Here is a 21,819-nt window from a genome sequence, read left to right as displayed (position 1 = left end):
CCTGGAAAGCGGTTGCTGCTCTCATCAGCATAAGCACAGTTTATCTTAAACTTAATTCTGAAGAATGGTTGTGTCCTAACATGGAGCGTACAAAACATTTTGGGACAAATGACAGCATGTTTGTGTGATCAGTACATACCAGTCGTGCAAAAGCTCATAAAAATGAAGCGCCGTTTGCAAACAATACCCATTGTGAGAGTGAGACAGGATATTCCTGTGCTCTCTGTAAACCAGGAAGGTGTTTCTCACTGAAAGTTTTTTGTTAATTATCCACAAATTCAAACTGGAGCTCAAGAAAAACCATAAAAGGTTGAGTAGAGCAATCCTCAATGAAAAACATCAAGCAAATTCCTGAGACCTTAATGAACACAAACACAGAGAAAAGCTTGTTTCTTACCCTTGACACAGTGAGTGGCATGCTGAAGTCTTTGCCTCCTTGCAGCCTGAAGCCCCACGGCGCTGGGCCGCTGAGGGTAACAGAGTACATGTTCATAGCCTTGAGGAAGAGAGGAGAGGAAATGTTGAAATTAGCAAGAAAACCAGGAAAAGCTATACAAAGTCGCACATCCTTTCCTGCTTTTTCCATATGTCTTTGCTGCTGACTGTGGGAATTTTCTTTCCAAAACTAATATTTCAGGAAAAGAGGGAGAGAACAGAAAAAAAAACTGCATAACATTTTTCTCACATAAACTGCCCCAACTTTTGAATGGGTAACAATAGGGAAAAAAGAAAATGTCAATAAATGACAATAAAGAACAGATACAACATTCTCTCTACTAAATCGAACGCATCATTAAGTTTTTTCCCTTGTCCAATTTCCATTGTACTTTTAGCTCTGACCTGATTCTTTGACAGAAATCAAATGCATTACAAGATGAACCCCATCAATGCATCACATCATTCAATTAAACTCCAAATTATTTTCGCACATGCCTGATTTTTATTTGACATTTTTACTTCACCAAGAAATTTGTTTCTGATGGGTAATGAAACAAGCAGAGCTCAATAGATAATACAGCAATGTATTGGTTTTTATATCCCTTCATTTTTTTTAAATAAATGACTCAAATTATTTATCAATATCAATAGTAGTGATAAGCTCCAAGTCTGTGAGATTGGAAGGTCTTCTTATTTATTTCTCTCCACTGATTATCTGTCAAAGTCTGGGTCACTCCAAAAAGAACAATGTTGGTAAAATTAAACAATAACTAAACCTATGTCTGCAAAAAAGATACAATTTTTCAAACAAAGTAAAATAAAAACTGCTGTTGGTTTATGTATTCATAAAAATGATAGAGATTTTTCATTTTGATCAATTTTGTGAACTGAAACAAAAGAAACTTATTTGATAAGATGCTGAAAACATTGTTTTAACTTTTAGAAAAATTCCCATACATGTATGGGTTATTCTGTCAGAAAGCTATACCAGGAGCCTGAGCTTTCACATGGAAAACTTTCACGTGAAATATCACCTTGGAATTTGAAATGGTTTTTATTGCAACATAAAAACCACTGGCATAACACATTTCATGGAAAATGAAATTCGACTTTTCTTGTCCAATAAGGTTCCGTGACATCATACCTTTGCAATTTTCAACAAGTTTCAGGCTATAATAAACCAGATAAATATGTTCTATATAGGTCATTTGTTAGAGGTGATCATTTTGGGTCAAACAGAAAATTCAGGAATCACAATAAAGTCTTTATATATCAATTAATTCATCCTAAACCTTTAGAGGATATTTTATTAAAGTTAAAATGTGCATCAAAGTACATGCTAATGACTAATGAGCTGTGATGTGTTTAATGAATTTTCCAACCAAAGAAAAATTGTCCCATTTCGCTCTGCAGCTAATCAATTTGTGCACCTTTGGCCAATACATCAATCAACCCTTGTTTTCGGGATGAAAATAGGCAACTCGTAAATGTCACGAAACGCCATCAAACACTGGCTGCTCGTCTTTAACAACTGAACCTGCTATGCCATTTAAGCTTGCTTTTGTACATTAAAATGTAAAACTGAAGACCTTTTTAGACCTTACTTTTAAAACGCAACAAAAAAATAAACCCAAGAAGACAGACATTTTAAGAATTAAAGCCAGCTTTCAGACATTGGCTCCCTCTGTGACCTCTGAACAGGCACCCCTACGCCACTATTTATTCCTCTTCCTTCTCTTCCGCAGTCTTGCCAGGTGTGACCATTCTTCCTGACACATGTCTATCCAGCCAAGAGAGCGCCATGGCAACTTACCTTATCCGTGAGGGGTCAGCTGGTAGCCCAAACCTGAGAGAAAAGCTGGGAGTCGGTGAGCTGGGGCGAGGAGATTGTGCCTACCCCGATGTTGTGTGTGACACAGACGAGCCTTAGCCTCTGCTCAATCCTCAGAGGCTATATAAGGAATGTAAAACTACACCAAACTATTTCAGCCCAACACCCACATGAGTCACAGGGAGAGGGAGAGGAGGGTTGCTGGAGGAGGACTGGGAGAGGTAACGTCAACTGCCTTGAAATTTTTGGCCAAGAGCCTCTACGTAGACGTCTTTTCTGCCATTCTTCTGAAACTGCACTTGAAAACCAGCAGACATCCACGAGTTAAATAAAACTATTGAGAGAGTACATTCTTCTCAAAAAGTACGAGGCGCATTACAAGCAAACCAGCAATTACATTTCAACCATCAGCTTCTTAAAGCAACAGGGCCAGAGTGGTATTATTGAGAAGTGAAGCAGCCGTCTGCTCACAGATAACTTCAATTTAACATCAGTCCTTGTAATGTAAATAGAGAGCTGGAGGCTTAATACAAGTAAAACATGCACGCTGCAATAATTTGGGGTAGAAATGCACCGATCAGGTTTTTAACGTGAATAAAACTGAAAGACGTCTTGAAGACTGATAGAGGTAGTAATTCTGAATTCGAAAGAAAATAAGCAAAATACAAGATTATCTCTATTAATGCTTGACAGTATTATGAATTTACTGTGTTATAAAGTGTTGGGGCACTTTATACACAAGTCAATGGTCAATGTAATAAATCTACAGACAAATATAAGCAGTTCAATTCAATTTAGTAAACTCAAACAAGTGCATCATGGCGCTTTTACAAACCAAAACATAAATGAGAGTTGTTAATTTTGATGTAGTTGCAGATGGTTTCAAAAAAGTTTGGATTTTGTTGTTTGGTTTTAGCTTGAATTTGTTATGCTGATCACTGATCAAGAGAAGAAATGGCTTATGCAAATCTCCGGCCCATTCATCTGGTGCATCTCCAATTTCAAGCCTTCTAATTGTTTATTCACTAGTGCATGATTAAAACTGGAGTTTCTAGATTGCATCAGCATAGGTTTTTAGTTGCAAAAACTCAAGGTTGGCATTTTGAAACAATGTATGACAGCACAGATGTCTTCAACAGCAACATCCTGGTAGCATAGGTCACATTTCGCTTGTCACACCACCACATAGCAAAAATGATCATTTGGTTGTTAACCAGACTGCTTAAAGCTTTTCATGTTTATTACGTGCAATCATGTGAAGGCAATTATGTTGAATTAATGAAAATCATGACCTAATATTTACGACATAGCTAAAACAAAATGTTACATTATGTGGGGAACTTGCTTTCTTCTTCTTCATATTAAACTCCTAGACAGGGAGTTTATATAATGATGTTTCAAATGGTTTTAAGAGAAGTGCTAATTAAAGCTCATGCTGTGCAGACTCAGAAGTTTACACTCACAAAAGTACAGGAAGTTGGACGTAAAAATAACCAAAATAACAACAACAAAACGTCTCGAACAACCAGGCAAAGCCATAAAAGCTCAGTAGACAGCACAACACACCCCACACAGTTACTAACGCTGCGACAAACAAAAAAAGAAAGAAAATAGTTTTAAAGTTACTCGCGCACAAGATACCAGAGAGCTTTGAATTGGTTTACCTCTTGTGGCTCCTTCTGTTCGCCGGACATAGCGAGTGATAAGAGTTGGGAGCGAGAAAGAACAAAGTCGGTCCTAACTTTGTAGTTTTCTTCGGAGCGGAGGTCAAGGAGCCGCAGCGAGTCTCCCTCCTGTTGAGGCACAAATTCATTCCCTCAAAGTCTTTCCAGCAGGAACAGTCTGCGACGTCACGCGTCACGTGGTTTGGGCTCGTTGGGCGCGCGCGTGTCAGCTCGTTCACCATCACCTAGCCCAGCAATGCCACAAGCACAAACTTCAGTCTGTTTACACATGCTTATTAAAACAAAAGATAGTTTTCAACATCTTTTAGAAACAAGTCAAATTTGACAAGCAGCTGTTTCCTTCATCACTGCAGTCAGTCGCTTTCAGAGATCTCTTCTAAAGATCAGTAAAAAGAGTGCATGTTTATGATGTAATTACATTTTCATGCAGAGGCCTCGCAGATTTGGCAGAAAGAAAGCGTTAGTGAAAAATTAAAACCGCACGGTACGACTGCGAACCTAAGAAACGGCTGAGATGGGAGAGAATTAGTCAGAGAAGTAGCCAAGAAGCTTGTGGGAACTGTGGAGGAGCTGCAGAGACGTCTTTCTGGCTTCAATATCAATTCAGTAATGCTGTCTTGTGACATTTTCACCTCCCTCTCTCTGGGTGCTTTTCTTGTGAGTCCGCTGTGTCATATATTTTCAGCTGGTGGTGCATAATAAACTGTGTTAAAGAGTCACAACCACATTTACATATTGAGTGCAATCTTGAGATTCTGTTTTTGTTTTTGTTTTTTTCAATATTATGTTTATTTGGTGTTTTGAAAATTTGTACGGAAAGAGAAAAGAAAATGGGAAAGACAATAACATAAAACTTATCCAGCACTGATACAGGGAAAATAAATAAATAAATAAAAGCAAACAGGAGGCATGTACATAAATTCCAGCAATTATTTGAAAAAAGTAACCAATTTATAAATATACATCATTCAGATTCACATTACTGGTCTTCTAATTTTGAGATTTTGAAGTACACACAAGAATCAATCTCACTTCGATGCTGAACAACAAAATTCCTGTTTACTCTTAGGCTTCTAGAATAAGTCTAGTTCTCCAAAGAAAGAGGCAAGCCAAGAGCATGCTGCTGCCACCACCGTGTTCCACTGTGGAAGTAATGTTCCTTGTGGTGAACCTGAGGGCTGTTTAATACCAAATTTACTTAAGAGGGGGCACCATGGTGGCACAGTTTTTTCCATATTTTCTACAATTATTGAAGCCAGTACCGTCCCTTAATGTGTGTGAGTGCAAATAATTGCCAAACACAAGTGTATTTTTTTTGGTGTTATATATCTGATATCGAACCCTCGTCTTGTAGTTCCTGGTTCAGCCAGCAGATGCAGACAAAGGCTAACAAAACAGCAGCGGTACCCTCGGGGTGCTGCCCTTCTTCCATCATCACAGTGGACGAACAAGTGGAGAAATCATGAATCACCAGTGAGGGCCTCACATTGAAGCCTTTATATTTGGTTGCAGGTAGCTTGGTTGCTGTCTCCATTAGCTCCTGTAGCGTTTTTGAAACGGAAGCTAAGGCAACGAGTTACGTATTTTTTAATACAACAGAACTGTTCTTTTATTTTTGTGTGTGAGTGTGTATGTGTGTGTGTGTGAGTGTGTGTGGCTTCAACGTCAGCTAGCTAAACCAACTAGCCTCGGTTAAACTTGCACTTTTTTGTGTGCGCTATGGCCGACAACGGGGCACACCTGGCCGAGGAGGATCCCGCGGCGGCTTTCCTGGCCCAACAGGAAAGTGAGATTGCGGGGATCGAGAACGACGGAGAAGGGTTCGGGGCGCTGGAAGGGGCGGACGACGCGCAGCCTTCGCAGGCAGCAAACTATGGTAAGTTGGGAGTTTTAACTAACGTCTGTTTGATGCTAGCAGGCTAATGAGCGAACTAGCTAATCCGCTTTATGGCAGCTGTTACGAAATGATGTAAGTTTAACGCAAAATGCTCCACCTGCATGGGTGAGCAGCAACACAACTGGTTAATGTAGTAAGGAGGTGTAAATGATTTTAGATGGCGAAGAAGATGACAACTCCTGATAAAACAACCGACAAAGCGTTAGCTTTTTAGCATAGTACATAGAGAGAGGTACGCTTGTTTTGCTCACCTGCTCCGCGCGGTTTAAATTTGATGCTTTATCCTGAGGTTTTGGGTAGGGCGACCCACAAACACAGCGAAATATGCAATCATTAAAGTTACCAATTGGTCAAATTTGTAATTAATACATTAATATAACACTCAGTTTTTACCCTGTGATAATTTGACAAAAATGGCAGTCTTAACCTAAACTTTATTGACAGTAAAATCTGAAAATGATTGACGCATGAATGTTGGGAGTGATTATTGTTATGTTTTATCCCACTAAGTTTTGCCGTCGGATCGAAACTGAAGTGAACGAAAACACAGTTAAATAAGCAGCTGAGAAAGTTCCTTTAGAAATGTTTTTAAAAGCCATTTTGGATTATTGGCTGAGGTCTTGTAAAAAATAAATAAAAAATAAATAAATGTCATGTTTTCAATTTCAATTGAACATAAAACCTTTTAATCTTCCGTTGTGTTTGTGTGTTTAAATGTCAGCATTGGGAATGTAAAAGGAAAAATATATATATATATATATATTTTAACGCACCAGCACTGCAAATTGCTACTTTTTTCAGTCTGTAAATGCATAAAAACATGTTTCCTTGAAAAAATAAGAAAATTCAGATAAAACCATTATGCATGACTGGGTTCAATCACAAGACAATCTCCTTTTTCTTTTTTATTTATTTATTTATTTATTTTTAAATACACCTGAAAATCCTGTCTAGTTTGCCAGTGAAGCAACAGAGACGGCATCAGCGCCCAAACAGGTGTGGCAGCATTTCTAAGGTCTTAACAGTTTCAAGACCAAGAGACGGCAGTGACGGTTAGAACATTGAGTCGGTGAAGTTACACCGGAGGGGACGACGGGATTACTGGAAACACTCCTAGAAACTGTGTTTAACTTTAAACTTGTGTGTGTGTGTCTCTAATCACTATGCTTGACGACTTTGAAGAGGAGCCTGCAACGCTGAACGGAGACCTGTTCCAGGTGAGGTTCTTCCTGTTCATGAGTGTATGGTGCGTCTGAACCGTATCTAAGTAGCAATATTGGAAGAGGTATTGGATTTATGATCGTTTGTTATTTGATTGAAAGGAGTCTAATGGCCCATCAGACGGCTACGCAGCCATCGCCCAGGTGGACATTCAGAGGCAGGAACCAGAAAGTTTGCGCAAGTGGAAGGAGGAGCAGAAGGCTCGCCTCGAAGCATTAGGTAGCAAAAAGAGGATTACTTTTGGTTCTCGGTTGTATGAAACGTTTGAACTCGTGCGCAAAAAAACGTGACGCTTTTCTTGTTTTTTGTTGTTTCACCCTGTAATAAGACTCGGCTTCCAAGGCAGCAGAGGCAGAGTGGAGAGAGAAGGCCAAGAAGGAGCTGGAGGACTGGCATGTCCACCAAAACGAGCAGATGGAGAAGAATAAGGCCAACAACAGGTGAGAAAGCACAACTTCACACAGAGATCATTCTTGTAGACAAGTGTACACTGATCACCACTGTAAATATAGTTGATTCAGATTTAATAGTCCATTTTTGAAGGGAGATTATAAAAAAAATGTTTGAATATGTCAAAACAGTAGAATGTTAAATATTTTATTAATGGCTTTATTTTCCTTTTTTTTTTTTTTTTTTTAAGAACTGTTTTGCTACTGCCAAAAAAAAAAAACTCTTGGTTTCTATGTTTTCACATGTGTTGTAGTCTTTCCTTTTCTCGTTCAGGCTAACTAGATCTTTTCTCACCACTTTCCAACAGACTCTGTCCAAGTCTGGCACGGTATCACTCTGCATCTGTTAGCTGTAGTGTTTTTTTTTGTTGTTGTTGTTTATTGTTTTTTTCCAGAGCCCTGAGAAATAATCCTCTGATGAGATATTAATCCAGAACTGTCCCGTTAAGTTAAAACATAAAAAAATAAAAAAAATAAAATGCTTGGAACCCAAAAAAGTTTCCAGGAAGTACATTTTTTTCAGACTCCAAGAAGCAGAGAAGCCATTTTCCATCCAAAATATCACCACAAGGCCGGTCGAATCTTCTCAGCTTGTTGACTACTGGCAGATTTATTTTGGACCGTTTCAAACTCTTCTCCACCCTTTTCCCCCACTCATCAGAACTTTTTCTCAGCGCTTTATAAATCGCAGCCTAACGTTCCTCTGCTTGTTGTTTTTTTTTTTACTAAAACTGTTGTCTCTCCTTCTTTTTTCTGCTTTCTGGGCCTTGCCTGTGCACTAGGATTGCTGACAAGGCTTTCTACAAACAGCCCAACTCTGATGTTATAGGCTTTGTGTACGTTTAGAGTTCTTGTGCCTTTTAATGTTGTACGCTCTGCTGCCCTTTTACCTGATGCATGCTTCCCCTGCAACCTTTTGCTCGTAGTCAGAGTTCAGTAGATATTTTATTTTTTATTTTTTTGACATGTTCAGATCTTTGCAGTGCATCTCAAAACGAAAAGGGAAAATGTTTTTTTTTTTTTTTTTTTTTTTTGTTAGGTGTGTCTTGCCTTTGTATTCAGTCAACTATGTTTTGCTTCGGTCACAGCTGCTTTTTGGAGTTGAATCAAAACGTTATGTCTAAAGCACATTTTAAACAGAACTGACCAGAGGAGTGTAGAATCATAAAAAAAAATAATTATATGAAAGGAAAAACAGTTACGAGACAAATAAAAATAAAAGGACATATTTTAAAAATGCGTAAAATTTGATATGTGAAGTAAGGCAAGGAAATGACCAAAAATCCAGGAAGAAACAACTTCATTGCCTGTCAAGAGATTGAGAATCTCTGCTGCTCCCCCAGAGCAGATTGTTTGTTTCCTGGATGGAAGCATTTCTTGGACAGCCAAGTTTTTGTGAGTTTTAACGGCGCCGTTCGTTTGTCCAGAGCTTGCCCGATTGTCATCATCTCTTGCCAATTTTAAACAACTTCCTCTGTGACTTGACTGCTGTGTTTGTTGGCCTCCATGGTGGCGTTTGTCTCTCCCCAAGAGAAATGAAATGTTCCATCTCACCTTCAAAAGAGTTGTCGTGCGTAGTGGCTCTCAATTAATTATCTGAGCTTTCGAGGTGCTAATCAGCTGGTCCCAGAGGTTAAAGACGATGCTTTGTCGCCATGGTTACACATGACATTCGTCCGAAAGTTAAAAAGTAAGAGCAGAAATTCTTCCTGCTACAGAGCATCCAAAAACGAAGAATAACTGTCCAAATATTCAACGACTCAACCAGAACAAAAATTCTGAACAGAAGTCTACAAAATGAACAAATCAGAACTTGCCTAGCTAAATGCTGTTACCATGCAATTCTGGAATTATATTAAAACTCTATATTAAGTGTTTTTACTAATCGGGTGACTCAGTTGGGGGTATTAGAATAAGAGATTTACTCCAAACATGCCACACTATTCAGATATTTGCTGGCAAAACATTTCAGTAACCTTTGCATCCTTCTTTAAAATCCAAATAAAGTACTTTAATACTTGTCGTTGCAATGTGATGAAATATGAAAAATTCAGGTGCTACGAATACTTCTGCAAGGCGCCGAATGTGAAGAAGCCAGTGGTTGTAGCTTGCATCGTGTGACAAAGCTCATTAGACGAGCCGGATTTCATCCTCTTCCCCACACACCGTCTCATTTTTCTCCCTCTGGCTGCGTCCCGCAGAGCGTCCGAGGAGGCCTTCCTGGCGGAGACCGACGGCGACAGCCCAGGATCCGAGTGGGAACGAGTGGCGCGGCTGTGCGACTTCAATCCCAAAACCAGCAAGCAGGCCAAGGATGTTTCCAGAATGCGCTCCGTTCTCATCTCTCTAAAACAGACGCCTTTAGTCCGCTAACCGGAGCGCTTCGGAGAATGTTCTCGGCGACGTCGCCTTTTCGGTTTTGACGACACGTTGTGTCCGAATGATTTTAGTCCTTTTCCAAAAGAATTCCTGACATGTTAAAAACCTTTTACAACTTCCTGCCTTTCTTGATGCCTATATATTGATATACTTAAACCTTAGGCTCCTGTGAGAAGACGGACTGCTCTGTTACACCTCGCTAGTGTCTGCTTTAATGTCACTATACTGAAGAAAATACTGTTACTGTAAGTAAATGTTTTTGTCTTTTTTTTCCCCCCTTTAACTTATAATTTTTAGGTCAACTTTGCTTCTACCAATATTTTTGAATGCCTAGTTTTTATTCATTCTTTAAATTAACATTTTGGTCAGACACTTGCTAAATGCAAACTAGATTGTATCCATTTATGCCTCTCATCAATTTATAACCATGCATCACAAATGTTCAACTTTTTATTTGGCATGAAATTCCTCATTTCTTAGGTTCTAGGTAGTAAACATGTCTCGTTTTGTTTCACAGACATACGCTTGTGGCCTTTCTGATCTCGCTTAGAGTCTTAAGCCAGATACTTTTCTCCCTGATGAGGCAATTTTAATAAAAAAAAAAAAAAAAAAAAAACTCACAACCAAAGACATCTGCTACAGTCTGAATTTAGAAATAAAAATGTGCGCTTTTTTTGTTTCACTTAGCTTTCTCTCCATCTTTGTGTTACAACAGCACACAAAACTTTAAATACAGGTATTCATTTCAACAGTGATGTCTGCACATTGTTCACATGTTGCCTATTTACAAACAGGAGTCTGCAGATCACTTAATTTAACTGAAATATTCCCCTGCTGAGCTTGTTGCCATTTCATAAACCTTGGAGATGATCACTTGAATAAAGTCATGTGTAGCCCAGAATCCCTTGCTTCTTGTCACACCTTTTTTGCGGGGGTTGTTTAGGGACTTATTTAGAATATAGGACATAAAGATGAAGGTAAAATCTCCAACTGTACAGAACAGTTTCTGTTAAAGTGCCTTTGCAATCCAAGTGTGCTGTGAAAAAGTACTCGCCGCCTTGCATTAGCAATGTCCCGTTTTGGTTTTACTTAAAACATCTGAATGTTTTCAGTAAAATTCAAACATTTACAACAGGGTTGCCAATATCCAGTTGTAGAGCTGCTTTCCTCTTAATATACCAAAATCAAATGGCTGAAATCCTCGGTCAGCAATCAGTCAGGCTTGGGAACGAGCTACTTGTTTGATTTTGCAAAGGGGTGAATATTTCCTCACAGCTCTTGTAACTTTACATGTCTAGACACAGAAGTCTAAGGAAGACTTTGACGGCATCATTTTTAGAATTCTCCCAGAGAGACACTTTTTCCGTGCCGCATCATCACAAACAACACAAATATGGCTAACTTCATCAACAGAAGAAACATTTAATTCAAAGCTGAAAAGTCTTGGCGCTATTAAACCAATTTCCCATTTGCTCACTTGAGCTGACACAACTTTGCTGTTCCACACAGCTGATTTTTAACAAATGGGCAGTTCAATGTTTAAAAAAAAAAAGAAAAAACTATAAATACACTGTGTAGCTGAACAGTGATGACTGTATTACACATCATTCGGTTATTGAGAGGCCAATTCAACAATGGATCTGGTCTGAGTCCAGAGTGAACGGACACTTTTCAAGAACCGTGAGATTCGTTTGTTTTCACTGCTTGGGTTTCAGCGATGTGGCAAAGATGCCAACGATGATGGCGACTACGGTGAAGCCTTGAGCGAAGATACGACCCCTCATAAGCAGCTGGGACTGTCTGGTTTTTCCTTGGTGGAAGGCACGAAGACCATACAGCAGCGCTCCGGCTGTTGCTGCACAACCTGCAGAACATAAAGGACGGGAGAAATTAAATGTGTAAGAGATGTGTATTGACAATGCCAAACTTCTTCCACCACTATGTTGATCCATCACATAGAATTCCAAAGAAATGCACAAAGATAACACTTTCACAGTATTAGAGAATCTCCCACAGGCAATAATATTGATCAATCCTGCGATCAGTTGTGATAAAAATCTACTTCCTGCTCTCTGCTTTCATTACTCTGTGACCTTCAATATTTTTAAGCCAATGTCATTTGTGTTCAGCGTGAACATCTGGCCCAATAGCAAGAGCATTACCTTAGCATTAGTTCATAACACTGGAAACATAGCAGCAATATAACAGATATGAAAATACCACACAGAGATACTGCTATTATGACGTAGCGCTAGAGCTAGCTAGAGATACATGTTTGTAGCTCCTCAAAACATTGTGTGTTTAAAAAAACAAAATGGGAATGACAAAAAAACAAACTACATATATACATAAAAATGGCTCAGCAAAACATTTAAATAATGTTTTAGTAGTGCAACTTTGCTTCAGGGAGAATAAAACTACTTATTTCAACTACCGCACTTCACACAGAAAGGTTGCACTGTAATATTAATGTATGTAATGGGAAAAAATAATTACACCGCGCGGTAATAGAGGACATAGCGTAGCACACTTGTGTAACTTTCGTCTGCAGTGCCTTTCTGTTTGTATAACTCACCTATCGGGACGAAAGGATTCTCCTTGGTTTTCCTCGAGAACTTTTCCTTAAAGCTCTCAGTTTTGCCCAGTGATACCGGGGTGAAGCCTTCGATAACCGGGGGCTGAGACGGGTCAAACGGCACCTGACCCGGTGCCTGCATTTTAGGCGTTTGGTCGGGAACCGCTGGAGTTGCTGCCGCCGCCATGATGGAGCTGTAACGCTGACTAAATGAAAGCACTTCCGGCTACGCTTTCCGACGGTTTCACAATAAAAGTCTGGTTGTTTACCAAGAAGGGAAACAAGGGAAGGTCATTGATAGTAACGTCTCTTCCTTTCCTGTGTTGCACCGATCCCATACCGTGGCTTACAGAGGACATTCATCTTTAAAGTATGGAGCCCGCCTGGTGATATCTGGGAAAAATAAAAGTTAATAAGTTGTGGCGTTAAGTTGTATGGAAGCCCGTTTCCGCCACTCTGTTAAAAAAATTAAATAAAATTATCTCATTATAATGAGATAGTATCTCAAATAATGAGATAGTATCTCATTATATTGAGATACTATCTCATTATATTGAGATACTATCTCATTATAATGAGATACTATCTCAATATAATGAGATAGTATCTCCATATAATGAGATAGTATCTCAAAATAATGAGATAGTATCTCAATATAATGAGATAGTATCTCAATATAATGAGATAGTATCTCAATATAATGAGATACTATCTCAAAATAATGAGATAGTATCTCAAAATAATGAGATAGTATCTCAAAATAATGAGATAGTATCTCAATATAATGAGATAGTATCTCAATATAATGAGATAGGAGACTGTGGAGGTTGAACCCCCTTTCGAATTGGTTCAGTCCACCTGGACCGATTTGACCGTACCATCGGTCGCGCCTGCCGCCTGAAATCACCTAGCTAAATGTAGCTATTTACAACGGTAAGAATTGTGGTTTTGTTAATTTAAATTAAGTCTGCAATATAAGCTAGCATAGTATAAAGTAATCAATTTGTTATACTGACGACGGTAGCTAATTTTGAAGATATCAAATTAGCTACCGGTTTCTGTTTCTTCACTTCGTCAGTGCACAACTGACTTTTCGTTGATTGTAGTTAATATCTGAGGATTACGTGGTACGTTTATTTGCTGTAATGATACATGTTCAGTCTACCACAAAGTGTAATAACTGGTGAGTAGTTCCTAGATGCTGCATCACGCTCCCAAACCATTGCGACGCCAAAACGATACCTCTAGCCTATGTATTTTTTTAAGTTAAACTAAAATATGTCGTGGCATTTTATGTCACGTACTCTGTCAGAATCTCTCTCTTTTATTAAATTTTAAATACTTTATGTACCTGGTCCCCAAGCAAATAAATAAAATAATAAATAATTGTTTTGTCTGTTTGCAAATCAATTTCTTTGATTTAATCAGTAAGTTCAAGTAACAAACAAAACATTATGTGCTTGGTTTTGTACAGTGCAGGTTGTTTCAGAAAGAGAAGAGTGGATGGTGTGCACCAGCTGGATTTTCACAAGCCTTAACTCATCACACAAGCGGTATAAGTGACTTCTCTGCTATAGTGTGTTTCTCCAGTTCTCCATTGAAAGACCTTTATGCTCCTCAGACAGCTTCATTTTATGTTTTCTTTCCTTTTCTACTGCTAAAGACATTGTCAGTATGGAACGGTACAGTTCTTTGTTATTACCAATAAATATTTTCTTATCTTTTCTGTGAATTTAAAGAGGTTTCTCAAGATGTGTCCATTTAAACCACTGTATATGCATAAATTTGTGTAATTACACAAATAAAATAACTGTGGTAATAGTTATTATAAAACAAAAGTTTAAAAAGATGCATTCCATTTTCTGTTCACCCTTGTTCCTATTGGGGTTGGGAGTTGCTGCTGCCTCTCCAGCTTCGTTCCAGGCGAGAGGTGGGGTCACCTGGACAGGTTGCCAGTCTGTCACAGGGCAACATAGAAACAAACAGGACAAACAACCATGCACACACACACTCACACCTAGGGAGAATTTGGAAAGACCAATTACCCTGACAGTCATGTTTTTGGACAGTGGGAGGAAGCTGGAGTACCCGGGGAGAACCCACCATGCACAGGGAGAACATGCAAACTCCGTGCAGAAAGACCCCGGGCAGGGAATCGAACCTATGACCTTCTTGCTGCAAGGCAACAGTGCTAGTAACTGCACCACTGTGCAGGCCCCCTAGTAAAATCATTTCACAAAAAAAATAAATTGCGCTTAAAGGAATTATGAATGTCCCGGCCCGGGTCTTTCTGCATGGAGCCTGCATGTTCTGTGCATGTGTGGGTTCTCTCCGGGTTCTCCAGCTTCCTCCCACAGTCCAAAAACATGACTGTCAGGGTAATTGGTCTTTCCAAATTCTCCCTAGGTGTGAGTGTGTGTGTGCATAATTGTTTGTCCTGTCTTTCTCTGTGTTGCCATGCGACAGACTGGCAACCTGTCCAGGGTGACCCCGCCTCTCGCCCAGAACGCAGCTAGAGATAGGCACCAGCACCTCCCAACCGCACTAGGGACAATGGTGTTAGAAAATGGATGGATAAATGGCATTATGAATTATAATTAATTTTTCAGGAAAATTATAATTTGTAGTATGACTTGCTTTACATTTTATTGGAAACATGATGGTCTTGTGTATCTTCACCTTCCAGTGTATGATCACAGAATGGATGACCTGAGTGATTTCCTGAGACAAAGAAATATTCCTGAGGAAACTATTGAGACCATGCTGAGAGAGAAGGTACAAGCTAAAAAATAAATCAGTATTTCAAAAATTACGGTTTGTTTAAGGCATGTGTCTAGCAATGTTATATAATTGAATTCAAATAATTTGCATGCAATTCTAGTTCCATAAGTTTTAAAATAAATTATTTTTTATTCTTCTTGTTTAGATTGATAGCAGTGTCATCCAACTCATGACAGATGAAGAGCTAAAGAGTTATTTGCCATCATATGGAGACCGCATCGCCCTATTAGGATACTGTAAAAGGAAGGAAACTGGTCCCCCAAACAGTCACAAATCAAAACTGTTTGAGCGCCTGAAATCAAAGCTGGGTAAAAGGAAAACTGCTCATCAAGATGGTTGTGGTCTGGAAAAAGAAGAGCAATCTGAAACAAACGTTAAGAAGAATGCTCTGAAGTCAAAGAGAAAAATAGAAATAGGCTGGCTGCTTTATGATGAAGACCAACAGGCTTTTAAACAAGTAAGAGCAAGAAGAGGTGGTGGAACAAGGAAGGTTGATGTTTCAAAGGATGCTAAAAAAAGTGAGTTAATCCAAATAGCTGTTTGCATTTTCTTTCCAAATGGAAGAAATAGAGAAGGGTCCATAGCAGATTTTGAAATAGATCTGAAAGATTATCAGGAAGTGGCAGTTGATGACAAAATCACTGTTGGACAAATGTTTCATGTTACAAAACTGACTATTCTCAGGTTTTACCTGACCACCCATAAAAAGAAGGCTAACCAGTCAGTCAGTCAAGATGAAGTTTTGCCTTCACCATTTTTTCAGGATCAAGCCAGTTCTGTGAGTCGGCCCTCTTCTTCATCTGCTGTTAATGTTGCAATGACCAGCCAATCCACAATGTCCACAGAAGTAACTCCTGACTTTCTATTTATTGGAAACATAACAAATCATGACAATATAAACTTTTCACTTCAGTCTACAGAGCTTAGGGAGGAGGATTTGGATAGCAGTGGCATAGTGTTTCTAGGACCATTTTCTGACAGTGAGCCACAGATTTTGGACGATACTTTGCCAATATCCCCCCAATCCACATCATCTGCCAAAGCAGTGAAGGAGATACTGATAGTTCACAGAGGACAGGTACTTCCTGAGCTCATAGCACATTTCTGTGATGACAGACTTTTAGATAGAGACTTCGAAATCCAGCTAGTACTGCCAGATGGAACTCCTGAGATGGGATATGATGACGGAGGAGTCGTCAGAGACTGTCTTTCTGAATTCTGGAAAGAATTCTATGACCAATGTACTACAGGAAACACTTACAGAGTGCCTTTTCTGAGATGATTATGGACAGAGCCAGTGGGAGAGTGTAGGCCGAATAATTGTTTTTGGATGGACAAGAGAGAAATATCTTCCTATGAAGATTGCACCTGTCATACTAGAGCAAGCAGCCTTTGGACAGGTAAAAAGTGATGTAGTGGAGAATTTCCTTAAGTGCATGCCTGAATCTGAGCGCTTTGTGTTTCAGTCATGGCAGTCAGACTTCAGCAGTGTTGACCAAGAGGAATTGATAGAGATTCTTGATAACTACAGTTGCAGACGAATGCCAACTGCCAGCAACGTAAATGAAATCCTCCAGGAGCTTGCACACAAAACACTTGTCCAAGAGCCTGCTTATGTTATTGAACAGTGGGCCAAAACACTCAGTAACACCGGGAACAGCTTCCAGGATCTTTCTTCAGTGTATGAAAACTTACAACCAAATGCAAGAAAAGTTTTGAAGTCCATTGTCTCTCCTCAGGAAATGAGTGGTCATCAGAAGGACATTCAAAAGTATGTTAGCACATATATCAGGAACGCAGATTTGCAGCATCTGTCCTTGTTTCTAAGGTTCTGCACAGGTTCAGACCTGTTCTTGGATAGAAAATTCTTATTGATTTTACAAAGATTCAAGGGTTTCTCAGAAGACCTGTGGCTCACACATGTAGCTGTGTCCTCGAGCTGTCAATCTATTATGATAGCTATCCAGATTTCAGTGCTGAAATGAACAAGGTTTTGGACTCTAATGTATGGGTCATGGACATTATTTAAAGATTTTAAAGTGATGGAGGAAGAGGAAAAAAAGAGATTAAGGTGGCTATTTAAAGTAACAAGTTGCCTATCAAAATCTAAGTAGATGTTTTCCCCCAAAATTTCCTTATCAGAATTTAAGGTTTTACAGATAACAATTTACCAGGGTGATGTTACCATTCCCAAATTTCTACAGATGTTATAAAAAGGGATCACCTATTTGTGAGAGGTGAATGTTTGTTTGTGCAGCACAGCTGTTAGTTTGTTTAAGGGTAGATTGTCAAAACTCTACCATATATGCACAAGTTCTGCAAATTCAGATCTGTTAACTGTCAGTGGAATGTCAAAATAATGGATTTTTCTTTGTTGAAAGAATACAAAATAAATATATTTTGAATAAAGTGTAGGGTCTGTTTATATTTTGCTGTTGCACTGTAAACATATTTATTGGCCATAATACTGAAAAACATATATACGGTACAGACCAAAAATTTGGACACAACCTGCAAGAAAGCTCATTTACTAACCTGACAGGTCACACCTGTGAGGTGAAAACCATTTCAGGTGATGACCTCTTGAAGCTTATCAAGAGGTCGTCTGTGATTACTGTGATTTGCATTAATCATATTTACCTTTTGCAGTAATCACAGCAAAAGGTTGCTACTTTTGAAGAAACTACAATATAAGGCACATTTTCAGTTGGTTTACACTTTTTTGGTTTAGTACACGTGTCAAACTCAAGGCCCGGGGGCCAAATCCAGCCCGCCGTAGCTTTTTATGTGGCCCTCCACAGACTACACTAAACACTAAGTGTGAATAAATATTATATTATCAATCCTATCAATGCAGTTTTTTATCTGTTTACTGCCAATTTATATCAACCAATCCCAATTTCTTGAGTATTTAGTTGATGTATGATTATAGTCCATGATTTATACAGCGAGTAAATAAACAGTCACATTTATTATAAGTTCCTGAAGGGAAATCTTCAATAATATTATGTAATTTTAAGAATTCATTGACATATTAACCGTTTGTGAACAGGTTTTATCAACTCATTCTGGCACAACCAGCCCTTTAAGAGCCTTCATGATCTTGATTTGGCCCAAAACAAAAATGAGTTTGACACACCTGGTTTAGTCCATATTTCCACATGTGTTAATTCATAGTTTGATGCCTTCAGTGTGAATCTACAATGTCAATAGTCATGAAAATAAAGGAAACTCATTGAATGAAAAGGTGAGTCCAAACTTTTGGTCTGTACTGTATGTCAAGAGTAATGACAACATTTGTACTCTTATCGAATTAATACCAACTGCAAACAATCATGTTGGTAGGAAAATTGTCACAAATGGTTATCTGTTAGTAATAACATGATTAAAACATTGCCTTGTACATATAACACTTTCCCCGACTAAGTAAGGGTAAGAAAACAGAGAACCTGCAAATGCTGCCACTATTTAGTGCTGTTTTGAAGAAGAGGCTTGTATTTTTGCAATAATAAAGAAGATTTAATACATAGAAATTAGTAGATTGACCTTGACCTCAATGTTGAAGGAAACTAAAATGTATTAGTGTTTTTAAATAAACCATAGAAACAAATTGTAACTCATTCATGCATTTAAGTTTTACAATCGCAATGTTTACACAGGACATACTGACATAATATCTGACTTGTTAACCTGGGCGATTTAGAGAAACTATTCCCTCAGCCCATCACTGATCATTTGGCGGAGTCTTACATAAAGATTAGTAATTTCATATACATCATCTGTCATTACCAGTCTGTGCTCTGTCATGAGTTCAGTGCATAAGTGAAATACATCGACATCACAGGGAAAGTCCTTGAAATGACATTCTTCTACACATATTTCCAGCTTTGTTAGATTAGCAGACTGTAAAAAGTTTGGAACCCCATACAGGTTGGGAACACCATGCATTAATGTGGGACGACCAGGAGGAGCCCGAGGATTATTTGTAGATCGTATTCGATGGTCATTCCATGTATGAACAACTTCATCCAGCTCCATCTGTATGATAAAAAAATTGAAAAAAATAAAATAAAATAGTTGTTAAAAAAAAAATTCATGCTTCTGTATTATTTGTAACTTATTTCAAATTTGTGTGCTAAAAGTAAGAAGTAAATTTATAGTACCTGTATTGTTTGTAAGAAGCAAAACTGGATCAGTGATTTGTCCAGAAAACTGTCAACAAAATAGCCATCAGCTTTAAGCTGGTCGAAATGTTCCATCCAAAACTGGGTACATTCACTTCTTAAAGTGCACCACCATCGCTCTATCCTTTGATTTCCTGTACTCGGACCGAGAATAACAGAGTCAAAACCATTTTCATTCTCGGTGTTGTGCAGAAATCTTTGCATCGCTGCCACATAAGTGTTCTCTGTGCCATGATCCATTCGTATCTTTTGAGGAAATCCATTATACTCCATCACAGCGTCAATGAAATAGCCAGCAATAATGTGAGGATCACTATTAGTCTTATATGCTTCGAGCCAGATCATTTTCCTTGAAAAGCCATCTATGCATCCATTAATACATATCCCATAAGGCTTTAATTTATCGTACCCATCGATGTGCCAGACATAGTTTGGTCCCCGACTGACATATAAGCGTCGTCTCAAGCGATTTTGTGCACGCAGGTCAACCCGGTTGGGATCCAATAGGCGCATCAAAAGACGTACTGTTTCTCTGTCTGTGACTATGCCAGCCATCCAACATTTCTGGTGCATCCACCTGTAGCCGTGCTGTCTCCCAGATCCTTGTAGTTGATGCTCTATAAAAGAGGCCACTTCTGCAACATCTGTCTTATTTTTTCTACGCCAAAGGCGCTTCTTTTGCAGTCTTCTCTCCAGCGTCCGGAGACTTAATTTGACATTATGGGTTTCTTCCAAAACTCCCAAAATTTCAAGATTAGTGAAACCACTTCTGAAGTATTGCTCAATGATGTTATCAATATCCATTTCTTTCTATCAAGCTGAGCATATTTCAAACTATAGGGCCAACTCAAGTTATCTCATTATAATGAGATACTATCTCATTATAATGAGATAGTATCTCATTATTTTGAGATACTATCTCATTATAATGAGATACTATCTCATTATTTTGAGATGCTATCTCATTATAATGAGATACTATCTCATTATAATGAGATACTATCTCATTATTTTGAGATACTATCTCATTATAATGAGATACTATCTCATTATTTTGAGATGCTATCTCATTATAATGAGATACTATCTCATTATTTTGAGATACTATCTCATTATAATGAGATACAATCTCATTATAATGAGATACTATCTCATTATTTTGAGATACAATCTCATTATAATGAGATACAATCTCATTATAATGAGATAGTATCTCATTATTTTGAGATACTATCTCATTATAATGAGATACTATCTCATTATTTTGAGATACTATCTCATTATAATGAGATAGTATCTCATTATTTTGAGATACTATCTCATTATAATGAGATACTATCTCATTATTTTGAGATACTATCTCATTATAATGAGATAATTTTATTTAATTTTTTTAACAGAGTGGCGGAAATGGGCTTCCATAAAGTTGTTCCTACGAGTCATTATCGTGGCCATGATTTTTTTCCCCCTCTGGAGCAAAAAGAAAAACATGTTGATGTGTTGTGGCTCAATTTACACCAACACCCGCCGCCAGATGGCAGTGTCGTACAACTCTCATCCTGTTTACCACTGGAGGTCAATGTGCACCACAGACATAAATGTTGAATTTAGATTTAGAAAGCTCCGTTTAAGCATTTCTATTTAGACAGAATAATCACATAACTTGAGAAACAACCAAAATATGGTGCAAAAGTTTTTAAGTTGTGGCCAAAACATTTGCATACCTCTCCATTTGGTTAAGTGAAGTTTAAAATAATTCCCTTATGTTACATCAACATAACTTCTGGCTTGATGTTCTTACACATTTCTGAAACGGCAGAAATAATTTCCTTTGAGGCTTCTTGGAAGAACCCGGCAGAAAAAAAAAACATTTTAACTTTTTAAAGATCGACAGTCCAGGTCAGTGGTAAGGTCATGAAGCTTATTATAAGTCAGTGCTTCTCAAATAGTGGGGCGCGCCCCCTTTGGGGGGCGCGGTGCGATACCTGGGGGGGCGCGTGTGATCCTGGGGAACAGGCTTTTTTTTGGCCGTACTAGTATAAAGTGTAATTGCGCACAGTAGGCAGCAGTGGCGCTCTCATTGTTACTTCTGTCACGTTTGCGACAGTGCAACATTTTACGACTTACAAGACAACAGGTTTGCCTTGGTTAGCAGTGTTAAGTCAACAAAAAGCTCCGACTGCGTTCTGTCTATGGCCTCCGTTATTCAACAACCCCCAACATAAAAAAGTTTTTCACAGGGATGAAAAGAAAAGCGGAGAGAGACAAAGATAATGAGACAACAGAAAGTCAACCGAAAGCTAAGAAGAGAAAATACGACGAAGCGTATTTAGCGCTTGGCTTCACTGTGACTACAGTTGGAGAAGAGGAAAGACCGGT

At 38.5% G+C, this 21,819-nt stretch overlaps 5 protein-coding genes across 9 annotated transcripts in view; 2 read left to right on the top strand and 3 right to left on the bottom strand.

The window, feature by feature from the left end:
* The window catches only part of unc5a (unc-5 netrin receptor A), a 198,086-nt gene extending 195,833 nt beyond the window's left edge, over positions 1-2,253 (top strand). Inside the window, exon 16 of the mRNA XM_055034635.1 lies at positions 2,184-2,253. Within this exon, the coding sequence (XP_054890610.1) occupies positions 2,184-2,211 (28 nt within the window). The 3' untranslated portion in view covers positions 2,212-2,253. The remainder of the gene's footprint in view (positions 1-2,183) is intronic.
* Positions 1-4,112, bottom strand: part of pdlim7 (PDZ and LIM domain 7) — a 34,976-nt gene extending 30,864 nt beyond the window's left edge. The window contains exons 1-2 of one of the 2 annotated variants that reach the window (XM_055034638.1): positions 3,934-4,112; positions 398-496 (exon numbers count right to left, since the gene is read on the bottom strand). In XM_055034638.1, coding sequence (XP_054890613.1) covers positions 398-496; positions 3,934-3,963 — 129 coding nt within the window. In that variant the 5' untranslated portion in view covers positions 3,964-4,112. Of the gene's footprint in view, positions 1-397; positions 497-2,251; positions 2,399-3,933 lie in introns of those variants that run through there. The other variant, XM_055034639.1, reaches the window with a different exon arrangement.
* A 1,261-nt stretch (positions 4,113-5,373) lies between these two features.
* On the top strand, positions 5,374-10,801 carry cltb (clathrin, light chain B). 4 transcript variants are annotated; one of them, XM_055034641.1, is made up of 7 exons: positions 5,374-5,830; positions 7,034-7,068; positions 7,174-7,291; positions 7,401-7,512; positions 7,830-7,850; positions 8,304-8,357; positions 9,723-10,801. In XM_055034641.1, exons 1-7 carry the CDS (start codon positions 5,674-5,676, stop codon positions 9,892-9,894), a joined length of 669 nt encoding a protein of 222 aa, XP_054890616.1. In that variant the 5' UTR covers positions 5,374-5,673; the 3' UTR covers positions 9,895-10,801. The 4 variants fall into 4 exon arrangements, with proteins under 4 accessions (XP_054890616.1, XP_054890617.1, XP_054890618.1 ...); XM_055034642.1 differs by lacking the exon at positions 7,830-7,850 and having other exon boundaries at positions 5,375-5,830; XM_055034643.1 differs by lacking the exon at positions 8,304-8,357 and having other exon boundaries at positions 5,376-5,830.
* A 497-nt stretch (positions 10,802-11,298) lies between these two features.
* Positions 11,299-12,707, bottom strand: higd2a (HIG1 hypoxia inducible domain family, member 2A). Its single transcript, XM_055034645.1, has 2 exons — positions 12,476-12,707; positions 11,299-11,764 (listed from the first exon to the last, which is right to left on the bottom strand). Exons 1-2 carry the CDS (start codon positions 12,660-12,662, stop codon positions 11,598-11,600), a joined length of 354 nt encoding a protein of 117 aa, XP_054890620.1. The 5' UTR covers positions 12,663-12,707; the 3' UTR covers positions 11,299-11,597.
* A 5,992-nt stretch (positions 12,708-18,699) lies between these two features.
* LOC129362787 (uncharacterized) lies at positions 18,700-20,297 on the bottom strand. Its single transcript, XM_055034517.1, has 2 exons — positions 19,420-20,297; positions 18,700-19,294 (listed from the first exon to the last, which is right to left on the bottom strand). The coding sequence occupies exons 1-2, from the start codon at positions 20,242-20,244 to the stop codon at positions 18,965-18,967; spliced, it is 1,155 nt and encodes a 384-aa protein (XP_054890492.1). The 5' UTR covers positions 20,245-20,297; the 3' UTR covers positions 18,700-18,964.
* Positions 20,298-21,819: the final 1,522 nt, after the last annotated feature.

The sequence above is a fragment of the Poeciliopsis prolifica genome, unplaced genomic scaffold (assembly GCF_027474105.1).
Source record: "Poeciliopsis prolifica strain line A6 unplaced genomic scaffold, Auburn_PproV2 SCAFFOLD009, whole genome shotgun sequence".
Lineage (NCBI taxonomy): Eukaryota > Metazoa > Chordata > Actinopteri > Cyprinodontiformes > Poeciliidae > Poeciliopsis > Poeciliopsis prolifica.
The sequence above is the reverse complement of the archived record's forward strand: the minus strand, read 5'-3'. Positions and strand labels throughout refer to the sequence as shown.